Below are 14152 nucleotides of genomic sequence, written 5' to 3' on the forward strand. Positions count from 1 at the left end.
TTGAGGAAGTGGGAGCATGTCCCAGGGAGACCGACCAACAAGCAAGAGCAGAGAGCCTGAGGCAGGAACGGGTTGAGGGTACTCGGGAAAGCGAGGGGAAGGGAGAGGAGAGACCAGAGTATGTGTGCTCGTCTGGAGCAAAGTAAACAAGAGAAAGGGCGACAGAAAAATAAGTAAGATAATGCATGAAAAACACTGAGTAGTCCACTGTCTTCCACATAATAAGAGCTCTGTCTGTTACAACATAAAAAGTGAAAGAACAATAATACCTTTTGTTGGTAAGTCTAATAAGTACTGGCATCCGCAGAACCAATATCCATTGGCAATGCTGATCAAACCACACACTTTTATATCTCTCTTTTATTTTACTTTTTGTTTCCAATAATGACTCTACGTAATGTAGGAATTTGTTTCCTCTAAGTGCAGAGCTCCCACTCAACAAATCCAGTTCATAAGGACTCCTTCTCAGCGATACCTTTTTTTTTTTTTTTTTTTTGCCAAGGCCCAGCATAGGGCTCCTGCCAAGATACATATTTGCCCAATAAGCCCTAATGGTTTAATATATTGGGTTGAAAATTCACCATTTGTATTTACCATGTTATGTGAATTAATCCTGTATTCTGAAACTATCATTAGAGCTGCTTTCAGTATAATTAATCAGCGTGGTGCATCTTGAAATTATTCTGCATGAGCAGAGTGATTGCAGCTCGGGCCCCCAGCATTCTGTTGGTAAAGAATTAAATTGTGAGATGAGATGTTTGTCAAAACAATATAAGGCAGGGGGTGGGGGACAGTGGGAGAGAAAGAAAAGGAGTGAGAACATTTCCTTCGTTATCTAAGTGCCTTTCCAAACAGACCAAATGTGCAGAGGTTGGGCATGTATTTTAAGAATCCTCTAATGATATCCTATGGTTCTAAATCAAGAAGGATCCTCCAAAATTTATAGAATTCACCCAAAAAATGGCAAAGCGTTGCCTTTTAATGTCACTTGCCGTGTCATCTTTTTAAAGAGCACATTTTTGGTGGCAATTTGGGGTGAACAATCCGGTGATTTCTCCTCATATTTTCTGCCCCACACTCCCAATGACTACGAAGCGAAAGAAGACTTTCTCTCTTCAGATAAAAAAGAACTCAGGGCCTGTTGTTCTCTCCGCTCAGGAGATTCTTCTGACTCTTCTTGGGACGACTTATTCTCACCCCTCAGCTCTGAGCTTAAATGCTATCTCCTCAGAAGCTCTCCCTGGTCACCCACTTTAACGTAGGTTCCCACTGCCCACGCCACCCTGTCATTCTCTCTCATAATCTCCTGTTTAATTTTCTTTATAGCAATAATTATCATTGTTAATGATTTGCCGTTATCAATTTGTACACATTGCGGGAAGCTGATGGTAATTGTTCTGTACACACCCACTTTTTCTCTTCTAGACTTCTGCAGACCTCCCCTGGTTACTGTATGCAGCCACATCACAGACTGCTGGCCAGTGGCACGTGAGCACATTTGCCCAGGATCATGTCTAAGCCCAGGGTTTAAGAAGTGCATGTGCCCCCTCTCTGCACTCTGCAGCCTTCGGCTGGGTGGGTGGAGACCACTAGGGTGGAGACTAGGTCCTAAAGGGTAGCAGAGACACCAAAGAGCCCAGGTTCCCCATGCCACTTCCTGGACAAGATCCTCTCATCAACAGGAACACCTGCCTTGTACCATTATGTGAGCAAGAAATAACCTTTCGTGGTGCGTGAGCCATTATATATTCTTCGGTCTATTTGTTATAGCAGCTAGTATTATCCTAAGTAATAGACCGCAACTAGAATGCAAGTTTCATTAGGACAAACGCTCTGCCCTTCTTGTTCATCACAATGTACTCACCACCTACCACATCCATAAATACTACTGAGTGCACGCACACGCGAATGAATGAGTCTGTCTCACATTTATATTCATATGGAGTCGTAGATCTAACATTTATACAGAGATATGGATTTATAGCCTACGGAAAAACTTTGTTGGAGAGAGAAGATGGGTTTGGAAATGTACACTCCACCTCACAGCCTCCAGGTATTCTGGCGTCTGCTGTGATAACAGCTTGTACCCAATTCTCGTCCCTCCCCGCACCATGCTCACTCTGCCAGCCCCAACAAGGAAAGCTATTGATAAGGATTTAAATCTTAACCTCGAATTGTCTAGCTCCTGTCAGTTCAAAACCAGACCCGTGACACGGTTTTAACAGTTCTGTGACATTAGCATCTTTTTAGTGTCAAGAGGAAGGAACGGGCTCATTTAGTCGCAGTGAATTTCTCCCTGTAGTGAGCTGTTTCCATCCCTGGCTCCACCCCCACCTTCCCCCTTCCTCTGCGCCTCCCCACACCCACGAGCCCTGAATGAAGCCTGTATCTACTGTTGTATTTAAGCAAGTTTGTTACCCTAACCGCAGCCTGGGGATTTCAAAAGAAAACATCCATTGTAAATTAAAAAAAAAAAAAAAGATTGTACCAGGTTTTCTACAAGGTTTATTCCGTATTGCCTTAAAGTAAGAACACAGTCAAGCTCTGCAGAAAGTGATTAATTTCTTGAAAACGCTAAGGTCGCACTAATTGACATGACCTGTGTAATTAAGCAGTCTCTGTTTACACACCAGAACCTCGGCCGCTGCGAGGCCGGGTTTGCTTGACAGGATGTCTTTACACGTCGGGAGATCAACAACCTTTCCCGTGTCCTCCTCAGTCACCTACTCAGGCCCCTGACTGCTGCTCAGAGAAGACACGCTCCGGCACGGCTGCACGAAGACCGGGCTGGCCTGGCAAGCGTGCGAGATGGGAGGAGAGTCCGTGGCCACGGGGAAGAGCTGACTAATCAGCGGCAGAGCGCCTTTCCCGTCAGATGTCTCCAGGTCTTGGATTTTCAACGTGACTGGGAAAAGTCGCAGTGAGGCGTGAAGAGTGAACCAGTTTTCTCACGCCAGAGAGACATGCTCTCACCCCTCCTCGGAGCCAACAGCGACACTCAGAAGTATGCTCAGAAGAACACCATGGAAATGGTAAGTCTCATTCACAGGACACCTCCAGCCACTGTCGTCCTGGTGCACCTCTTATCAGTGAAGACAGGAGGCCACTCTCTCCCCTCTCGTTTCAGTCCTAACACCTGGGGACTGCGGCCTGACTTCGTAACAGCGTGCCCTCTGATGCTGCTTTACCCTGATGGGCTACTTTGCTCTGGCTCCCTCTAGGTAAGGGGTTTTCCTCATCCTAGAGAACCAGTCAAAACCTCAACAGCTCAAGTGAGGCTCAAGCAGGCTTCTGAGTGGGAGCTTCTTCTTCTAAAGTTCATACAACTACAAACTGACTAAGAAGTAGCTCTGTTCAGAACCAACACTCGAGTTCCTCCCTGTACACACTAACTGCACCCTGTGCCTGGCGCCCTTGGGTGCTGTTCCGGTGTTCTTCATCCAGGCGGCATTTTTATGTTCTAGTAGGGCAAGCACCTCTTTGGAAAACCCAGCCTTGGCTTTCCCAAGATCCCAGCACTTGTGGGTAGCCGCTACAGCTCTCAAAGGTTGGGAGACCTCCTTGCTGCCTCACTAGGTGTCTGCCAGCAGACTCGGGATAAGTCCTTTCCAGCCCCACAACCTCAGAGAACACCTGAGTCAGGCTGGTTGGATCCAATCACCGCCTCACTACTTTCTAGCTGTGTGACTTCAGCCAAACTGCTTAACTTCCTTAAGCCTCAGTTTCCTCACCTATAAAATGGGAATAACCTGTACTTGCACATTCCCAACAGGGATATTGTAAAGATAAAAATGGTAACTCGTGTAAAATACTTAGCATAATCTTTCTCACATAAGTTAGCCTTATCGTCGTCATCATCATTATGGTCAGTGTCCATAGATGTACCTCCAGATACACACATGGACATGTGTGATTAACACATGGGTATGGGGCACACCGAACACAGACACAGACATAAACAGTAATGGCCCTGTGAAGCCTCATAGCTTCACAGGAAGATAAGCTAGCTCGGGACAGAGGCACAAAGGGGAAAAGGAGGATAACGACTGAGTTTGGGGCTCGATGAACTGATGTTCCTGGAAATATCCAGCAGGCAGCTGGTGTCGAGGAGTGAACCCGGGTGTCAGGTCTCAGAGAGCTCAGTGCCCCCAGAGTGGTAAAGATGTTGGGAGTAGAGAAGATGCGAAAGAAATCCCATAAAGTGCAAAAAGGATCTGAATCTCAAAAGGAAATTTAGGGAGCACCAACATTTACAGGAGAGCAGGCCAAGAGTATCCCTTGGAAGGGGCTGAGAAGGAATCAATGTTGTTATCAAATTCAAGGGAAAAGATGGATTCAAGAAGGATGGTGTAGCTCCCCGTGTGAAATGATGCGGAGAAACGTAGGAGGAAACAGTCGTGAAAGAAACAAGACTGGAGGGAAAGTGGAAAGGTCAAATAAGGGATATCTGAAGTTTCACTTGAACTCTACGGAAGCAATCCATCCATCCTCTGATTCCATGCACCTACATGCATTAAGACCATGTGGTAGTGCTGTAAGATGATAATTAATGCAATGTGTGTGCATACACAGATACAGGACAAAACGAGTCAGTATGCATTCTGCCATAGGCTCCCTCAGACCTGTCCCAGGAAGAATGAGTGAGTGATGGAAACAAAGCAGGTTAAACCTGAGATGCAATAAGCAATTGGCCATTGCAGATGCAAAGACAGACAGGTCTTCCTCAACTCAAACACTGACTCTCTGGTGGCCAAGGTAGCTGCCCCTCATGAGAGACATCCACCTACTTCAGGGCCAGCTGGAGAGCCACAGGAAGGAGCACTCCCAGGGTCCAGGGAATCACATGCATTCAAGACAGTATGTATGTCAGTATGGACAGACAGTATGGACTTCTGTTGGGCAGCTCTCACGCCCAGTCAAAGAGTGCACTCTTTGAGACAGAAGCACTGCCACCAAGAAGAGTCTATCAGAGGTCATCAAGTATAGGACTGAACCAGTGATTCCCAACCAGGGGCAATTTTGCACCCCCACCCCACCCAGGGGCCATTGGACAAACAAGGTCTGCAGACATCTTGGTTTCTTGGTTTGTCCTGACTGGGGCAGGAGAGGGGGTGGGGAGTAGAGTGTCTTTACTGGCATCTAGTGGCACAGGCCAGTGACAACCGCTAAACTTCCTACAGTCACAGGACCAACCACGGCCATCCATTCTCACCCCCTCCACCCGCTGCGGCCAAGGATCATCAGTCTAAAATGTGAGTTGTGCCCAGGGTGGAAAAACCCTGTACTGAAATAATGACCCAGCTTAACTTTTATCACAACTATTTTCTCCAAAGGCTTACATTTTTCTTTTATTATTTGCAAGTTGCTTATGCATGCAAAATGTTGCCTTTCTTTCATATGTTGTAAAACAAGCAGAATCATCATTTTTACTCCATTGTACAGTTGAGGAAACTGAGGCTTTCCAGAGATTGAACTCATGCATCCACTTCTCAGTTGCCCTTCTACTAAACAAAGAGTAACTCCTTTGTCTGTAAAAGTAGTTCTTTCTAGACTCAAAAATAACAAATGGAGTTGGTTTCTCATCGCACATACATTCCTGTCATTCAAGGCTTTCAGATATTTTACTAACGAGTGCTGCAAGGGCAAACGAGGCCCCAGAAGTCTTACACAAACATTCTTTTTTTGTCTGCCAATGCCACCAAAGTCCACTAGAGCTAGAGATGGACTGGATGAACCAATTCTAACCCAAGCTTGCTCAGACGACATACATGGCTCATCTCAAGGCCAAAGCAAGCTTCTACTAAAACAGTTTCTACTAAAAGTCAACCTCATGTTTCAAGACATTTAACAACACACTCAGTGGCATCATATGTGTTTTTTCACCCCCAAAGCTGGGGGTGAAACTCAATACAAAAAGCCCTGCGTGGGAATGAGAGTGTGCATGTCTAACCAGCTTGGGATCAGAGGCCAGCCAGGTGAAACGCATTCTGGGAAACCAGGAGTCCAGGGGTTCTCCCCATTCATCTCTGTGAGGACCAAGGTTGGCAAGGCCAGAAAGATTTTAGAGAAACACCTCAGAATCGGGAGAGAATGTCTTCTTTCCACTGAATTTGTTCTTTTATGAGACTAATAAGGCTCGCCCCTTTAAAAAATCATCATCTTGAAGACTAAGAGATCTTGACATTCAAAAATCAGTGCTCATTCGTTCCCTTTCTCCATCAGAGACTGTGCAGCTAAAAATTTTCAAAAGCCTCTCAGAGATCATACATCTCAATCTATACCTAAAACTGACTACACGTAAGAGCATACTAGATGCACCATACAGATCATATGGACGTACACGCATGAGTCATTACTCTGATGCGGAAATTAACACTGACCATGCAAATGACGTAGCCATACAATTAGACACAGAGCAACACAGAGGGCCTAGCACCTTGCTACTTAAGTGTGGTCCAGGGTGTTGCCATCGCTTGGGAGCTTGTTAGAAATGTAGAAATCCCCACCCAATCCCCAGAATGCAATTAGCATTTTAACAAGATCCCCAGGGGATTCTTGACACTTTCAAGTTTAAGGAGCACCTCTCTAGAACTTAACTACCTTTACTAAAACTCAACTACCATTCTGTGTCTCGGAAGTGAACCCATTTGCTTTCACATCTTTTTCCTTCAGAAAAGGTACAATTACATGAGGTTAGCATATCACTCCTGCTTCACACGGTGACAGATCTGATGGGTCCTTGAGCACATTTACCGAACAAGGACGTTTCTGAGACAGAACTATCACCCACATCAGCCTGGATGTGCCCTCCTTCCTCAGGGGTCCATTTTTTAATGGTAATGACTACTAACAATTTCCAAGCATGGAAGAGAAGAGCAGAGAGAAAGGAAAGGAAAAGGCAGTGAATTCTAAAAACAGAACAAAGCTCTTACTGACCAGTTTTCTAGTTGTAAACCTCTAGGCCACAGGGCCCATGGGCCAAATCTGGCCCTCCACCTTGTTTTATCATGCCAGGCACCTTGTTTCTACCTGGCTGCAGCACCAAGCTCCTTGCCCCTAGTTAAGGAGACATTTATACGGTCCTAAAATTACATTCAGCCCTTTCGAAGGCAACTGCGAGGCTGATGTGGGCCCCGGCGAAAATGAGTTTGACACCTCTGCCTAGGCAAAGAATTCCTTGTTTCTATGTCCTTCACTTCTCCTGCTGTGGTGTAAGCCTGTGAGTCCGTTCTGGAAGCTACACCAGGCTCAACCAGCGAACGCAGGTGGTGTGGTCCCGATTCTTCTCTAATAAACACAACAACTCCCAGGCAGCAGCCACCTGGGGGACCAGGAGCCTCACCTGCTCCCTGCTCTGGGGAAGCAACTATTCTCTCTTTCTCCTTCTGCCTAAGGCTTTTATTTTTTTGGTTTGTGGGTTGGTTTTTTTTGTTTGTTTTGTTTTGTTATTTTTTTACCTTCTCCTGACATGCATGTCATTACAGAGACTTAAGACAAGACAAGACAAGACAAGACCCACCTGGAATCTCCGCATGTCACGTGGGTTTCCTGCATTCTTTAGGCAATTTTGGTTACATTTGAGAAAAAATTTCAAGAAGAACCTGGGAAGAAACAAATGATCATGATTAGCATTTCGGTCCTGACACGAAAGGGAAAAAGCAGTAAGTCACGTCTGGTTTGTGCAGTCCATGCACACATCTTCTGAAACACTCAGAACGGTGTTAGAACCCGTATTTTGCTGGAAGCTCGAGCCTTTGTTTTGCATCCAAGCTGAGAGGGACAGCCCTCAGTACGGCCAAAAGTTCACACACAAAAATTAAGCCCCTAAGGAAGTATTCGTATTTAAACAGAGGGAAAGTCTTCTCCATAATTTAAGGTAGGTCCCAATTGGGTATAATTGCCTGACAACGACCCGTGGTCCCTAACAACATGTAATTTAAGCCCTGTAAACTCACAGATTGTGAGCCAGCGAAGTTCATAAGGAGATGGTAAACACTTTTTATCTTAGCACCTCCAAACAAAATATCCTAATTAGTAGTGCCCATGAGAAGTAGGTAAGACTGACATCTTGAGTGAAGTCCTTTGGCTTCTCAAAATTTATTTCCTGTATGTGAGTCGATGGGCTTTACCTGCTAGGGTGACCAAGCGTCCCAGTTTGCCAGGAAGAATCCCAGCGCACACCAGCTGTATTAGTGTATTCATAGTAACCACTTTAACTTCTAAAAATGTCCCGTTATGGATGACAAATTACACGGTCACCCTATAACTTCGAGTTATTTCTTACATCACAGTCATTAAACTCTATCAGGTAAAGGAAGCTTCTAAGGCATTCATGTTGGCCACCTGCACGTTCCACACCACCCAGGTTTGTGGAAAGAAGCATTTTCAAAGCCACTTTAAGGTCTTCATCCCCTCTCACTTTTAGGGCTGTGGGCTTCGGGCCCAAATAATTTCCAAAAATCTCAGAATGCCTTAAAATGCCGGTCAGTAACACTCTTAGAGAAAGTTCCCCTTCTTTGCCTCTCCCCTACTCCAGATATATGCTGGAGTGAGATTCCCACCTTGCTGCACACACGCCACGGACAGCTCTCACACCAGGCTACCTCGGCCTCAGTGTGGCTCTGAGCTCAGTCCATCCACCGAACCACGCCCACCGGGGCCCTCAGGAATGAGAGCAGAGCGCAGAGACACGCCGAGTTTCACCAGTCCCTGCTTATTAAACTGAGACCATCCCAGAGGCTTCCCTCCCCGGCCTGGTACCTCAGCATCTGCCAAAAGGGGAGTATGGCGAGGTAAGGAATAACTCCTTAGAGAAGTACAATAACTTTATATCAGCCAAAAGCATACTATTTCAAAATGTAAACATCTTCCCGAAATGGCTCTTTCAACATCATGCAACGTTCAGCTGCCCATCAATAAAAGCAGGCCTCTGAATGGCGTTGCCCCTGCCTCCGTGTTCTCTCCACAGAGGCCCAGGTTTATCCACCTTCCGTACGAGGCACATGAGTCACGGGACAGGGCGGGAGCAGGAATGTGTAAAATTAAATCTGGCCCCGGCACCCCCTCCCCCGTACAGGGAGCAGCACTGCAGTTCCCTTGGGGAACTGGCCGGTCCTCAATGCATGTCCCTTTCCACTGGGCAGACTAGGGAAAGGATGGGGGGGTTGAGACGGTGGTCACAATCCCAGGTGCCCCTGCATTGTTCTTTTCCTCTGAGCCCTCAGAAGGCAAGTGCTAGGTGGCCCTAGCGATCCCATGTGGCTTCCAGAAAGTACTGACAGCGGCTGAGCTCAGCGGAGTGAATCCTGCTGGGGCTCAAGCCTACACCCAAAGACACCTGCAATGTGAAGCCTGGGTGCTTTTTCACACGCTGCTAGTTCGAAGCACGTACAGGAAAGCCATCCCCAGCCCCAGGAGAGGGCCGATTCCCACTAAGCTGAAAGTGAGAGCTGGTGTGGTGTGGTGGAGAAGCCACAGCCTTTAGAAACACCCAGAGAGGGGTTCACATCCCAATTCCGACAAGCACTGCTGTGTGACTTTAGATAAGTCACTGAGCTTCTCTGAACAACTCTTTCTTTACCAACAATTGGGTACAAAAGCTGTCCCTACCTTATAAGGCAATTGTGAGAATTAACCACAATGATGTATCGTGCCTGGCACATGGCAGGCGTGGTGATGGTGGGAGCAATGAATGACTTCATGTATTAGGTCCTTACCTCACGCCTAGCAACAGGGTTAAAAACTTCATATATGGGGGGGAGTAGGTTTACAGTTGTTCACATGGAAAATAATACAATAATTAACAAATCATAATAAAAGAATAAACTCTGTAAACCTGCTTGGACCCTACCCTTTACATTTTCCCATTTAATCCTCCTAAATGACCTCTGTTATTAATCCCATTTTACAGATGAGAAAACTGAGGTTCAGAGAAATTACATAACATGTAAGGTTAGCACATGTGAATCTCTCAACCTGGATGGAGCATGCGTTCTTAACCATTATGCTATTGAGTAATAAAAGAAGTAGTACAGTATTGATACATATACCAACTGCACCATCAACAGCTATTGTACCACCCTTGCAATTCTGCTCATTAGAGTAAATATGCGTGAACCATACAAGTACGAAGAATTGTCAGTATTATTATCTCAATGCCAGCAGCGTGAATATAGTGCGGGGAGACATCGTCACCACCACTCTCGCTCCCTCCCGATTGGTTCCCCAGGGTCCATAGTATTTGCCGCCTGTGTGTGTTTAAGCCATTTGAGCCTGGACCCGACAGCCAGATTCAGATTGTGTTAGAAGGAGCTGTCAGCACACCCTCTGGCATCTCCGAGTCAGACAACTGCTAGCCGCCGTGAGGGGGTCCATCTGGTGCCAACGTGGGTTTTGAAAGACAGGCAAACAGGACGCGAGCTCGGCCAGAGAGAAACCGAATCGAGGGAGCCGGGGATCTTCTGCCTCCAGCGCGAGCGAGCGGGGGCGAGGCGCCTGTCAGCGGCCCATCGTTAGCACAGAAGCTATGCCGGGCGCACACCGGATCCCCATCCCCGTCACCCGAAGCTGCCCTGTCACTTGGCGTGCTGGCTGAGGCCGTCAGAGGATCGCTTGCTGAAACCGAAGGCCTGACCATCTGTCGTGGGGAAGGGACAGCGCCAACTGGTGCCCGGGGCCTTGCACAAGCCCTTATGTGGCAAAGACGCTCTGAAGGGCCCATTCTTCTTGGGAGAGCCAGCCCTACCCCAGGGGGAGCCTCGGGAATTCTTTCAAAGTTTTCCCCTTCGTGGATGCCAAGTGGCTGACCCTTCTGATCGCCCTTCCTTAAAGGAACTGAGAGGAGTTAGAAGCAGGAGTTAAAAATATCCGCACCCAGAGACAGAGTTAGACGCGGACCGCAAATTTGGGGGATGGTGTTTATCGGGCTGTTGTTAAGGCGTTTGTAAGCCCAGGGACCCGTCTGCTGGCCCACGGAGAAGGTCTCAGGTTCCGAGGGGGCTTTTAACAAAGTGGAGGTTCTTGTAACTGGAAACCTCACTTTTGTCTAACGAATTACCACCGTTTGTGCAGCGGGTGTGTTTGATAAAGTGTGTCAGGAGAAAGAGTGTGGCAGCTTTACCCCAGCCGTGGGAAACGGACCTGCGGCAGGACAAAGCCCCCATTGACCCTGCGGAGTTGCAAAGCGGTTCCATAAACCCCAGGAAACAGCCCCTCCAGGACCACGCTCCGGTCTTCTGGGGGTGGGGGCAGGGTGGCAGGAAACCCGACAGTTTGTCGTTAACTTTCAATACGAATAATGTCATCTTGTGTTCATACAGTGTGTTACTCGATTCAAAGCACCTATGTCCCCGGTCTGTCGCTGAACCCTCAGAGAAACCCTATAAATTAGGCATGCCAGAAATTACCAACCCATTTGAAAGGCAAGAAAACGAAGACTCAATAAAATGAAATACTTATCTTCAGTCAAAACTAAACTAATACACTACACTGCTGAAAGGACCCATTACGGTAGGAGTTTTCTCCATGAATTACAGGACTTAGTAAATGACCTTAACCATCACTTAGCCCAACTCCCTCATCGTGCATCTGAGAAAACTGAGAGGATCAAGAGACGTGACAACAGGCACACAGGTTCATCAGTTATGAGAGCCTGAACCATCACCCACATGTCCTGACTTCTAGTCGTACGGTTTTTCCCAAATAACGTTAGCTTTTCAGAAGTCAACCCAGGAAGAGCTCCATACTTGAGAGACTGAGCGTTTTAGTCCACTACCTCAGGTAGGAAAGTGCCAGTCATAAAACCCAATGTGACATCCTATTAAAAAGCTGTGTTTCAGTTTGTCCGTCAGGCTAATGTAAGACATCAGCCCATCACTGAACATTAACCAAACCAAACCCACATATCAGTGGAATAAAATTGTTTCTTCACAGATTTACTGATACCACATTTTACCAACCGACAGACACTCTGTGTATGGAGTACCTTCCATGCGACTAACATGGTGCTGGACACCCAAAGGAAAATTCACTGAATTAACCAGAACGATCTGACCCATCTATATCAGGATGTAAGGTAACAAAAAGTCAATTGTGCATCCCCAGCAGACAGCACAGGACTCAGAACCCAGTAGATTTCTAGCAAACATTTGTTCAACTAAACAGAATCCAGGACCTCTACAACACAGACAGTAGGAGAGTATAATGTTGGACTAGGGTTGGAGATAAGATGAGCCTGGGTGAATTTTGACAATTCCCCTGACTGTCCCCCAGTGTCCTCATTAAAACTTGGGAGCAATGGCATCTCTCTCCCAGAACTACTTTGCGGTTTTCATCATAATCCTAGCTTCAGTGTTTAATTAATTGTGTGACTTTAGACAACTTCTTTTACCTCTATGCACCTCAGTTTTCCTACCTGTAAGATGGGAGGAAATAACAGAACCTGCTTCAGAGGGTTACTGAGCATTCAGTGAGTATCATAGGTGGAGTGTTTAAATAGTAACTGGCATAGAAAAAGCAATAATTATGTTCATTATCATTTATCCCTGGCAACTCATCACTGCCAAGCACTCAGAGATGTGGAAGTTTCCAAATACAAAAAATACCCCTCTCTCTTTGAATGTTAAGGTTAAGAAAAGAAGCAAAGGTGTACAATAAGTTTCATCTAATGACCTACCAAAAGGAAAGAGGAAGCAGAAACCAAGGAGAAACCGTCCTGACTACAGCAGCTTGATCCAGTGGCCGAGCCACGCATAAAGAAGAGAGGGAGCCACTTAAATCATGGAGGACTCCAGCTAGTCACAACTGAAGGGCACACACAGTAAAACCGTCCATTAAGCAACAGCTTGTACGTCATTAATTATTATGCAAAGCATCGCAATAGATCTGGGCTGAGCAGGTTGAGTTTTTACCTCTCCCACCCAAACTCGGGGAAATCACGTTTGGATGTCTTCAGCTGCCCTCATAACGTCCAGACTGGAAAAGGAAAGCATCAAGGCACACCTAAACCGGGACATAAAAACCCCATTTGCAGTCTGCAGGCTCCCCGAGAGTTCCTCTGACTTATGCCCCCAGATGGCTATGTGGCAGACGATCCTTCCCAAAGATATTCAGAACACAGAGACTCCCTCCGACCCGACGCAGGAAACAGCTGCGTGGGGACAACCGTGGGGCCCCTTCTGCGCGAAGTTCAAGCTGCTCCCACACACACCCTCGCTGGAAGGACAGGGGAACTGCCGCATGATTCAGAGGGCCTCTCCCTGTGGGCCGCGCTACTGCCTTGGCCTGGCCAAGGAAGCACAGACCGTGCCCCCAAGACCAAATCGACTGCCCAGACGTAACCAAGGCTGGCTTTCCAGGAGTACGAGAACTCTCCCAAATTGAAAATATTTCAGCAGAAAGCAGCTGTGTCTCCTCAGACCACCCGAGCTGCCAGGGGCGACTTCAGACAAGCCATCGGTGCCCCCGGCGGTCCTCGGTGGGGAGGTAAACACGCACCCCGTGGCCACTGCCATGAAAAACAATCCTTCTCCCTGGAAAACAGGGCAGCTAAAAGAGCTAGAAAGAGAAAACTGTATTTGCAATGTCAACATTTGGGGGGGGGGGGGGTTCTTGGTACACAGAAGAGGTGGTAGAGGACGGTTCAGCCACGTGAAAATACGATACCCGAAAGTCTGCCCAAATCCCACGCATGTCACGAGGGCGAACTGTGTGAGGGCAAAGGTTGCTGGCTGCCAGGCTGACCTTCTCTCCTTTTCTGATAGCGTTCAGCAGAATGCACCACCGAGAGAGGACTGGCCTTGGCCCAAACCCTCACCGTCATGTCTGAGAGGTGAGGAAGGAAGAAAGGGGAAGAAATAAGATCGTGGTGGGGGAGAGACTTGACACAGCTACAGCCAGTCCCTTCCTCCCACAGTGGAAGGTGGAATGATACCATGTTGTGGCACTATCTTGGGGATCCCAGGGGGGAGCATGTGGCTGCCCCTATAATTGGCCACTGACTTCAAGGAGTGTACCTTTTCCCCTGGCCAAGGTACCAAAGATCTTGGGCATTTCTGGAAAGTGTTCTCAGCCTGAATATGACCAACTGGAAAAGCATTCATGACCTCATGGCCTTCAGAGCATGGCCTTGGTAAAAGAACATAATTAGAGGCCA

At 47.2% G+C, this 14152-nt stretch overlaps 1 protein-coding gene across 8 annotated transcripts in view; it reads right to left on the reverse strand.

Annotated features, from left to right (window-relative positions):
- The window catches only part of EBF1 (EBF transcription factor 1), a 378944-nt gene that overhangs the window by 137115 nt on the left and 227677 nt on the right, over window positions 1–14152 (reverse strand). For all 8 annotated transcript variants that reach the window (XM_028527296.2, XM_028527294.2, XM_028527295.2 and 5 more), the window contains exon 7: window positions 7520–7601. In XM_028527296.2, coding sequence (XP_028383097.1) covers window positions 7520–7601 — 82 coding nt within the window. The remainder of the gene's footprint in view (window positions 1–7519; window positions 7602–14152) is intronic.

Source organism: Phyllostomus discolor, chromosome 13 (assembly GCF_004126475.2).
Source record: "Phyllostomus discolor isolate MPI-MPIP mPhyDis1 chromosome 13, mPhyDis1.pri.v3, whole genome shotgun sequence".
NCBI classification, from domain to species: domain Eukaryota; kingdom Metazoa; phylum Chordata; class Mammalia; order Chiroptera; family Phyllostomidae; genus Phyllostomus; species Phyllostomus discolor.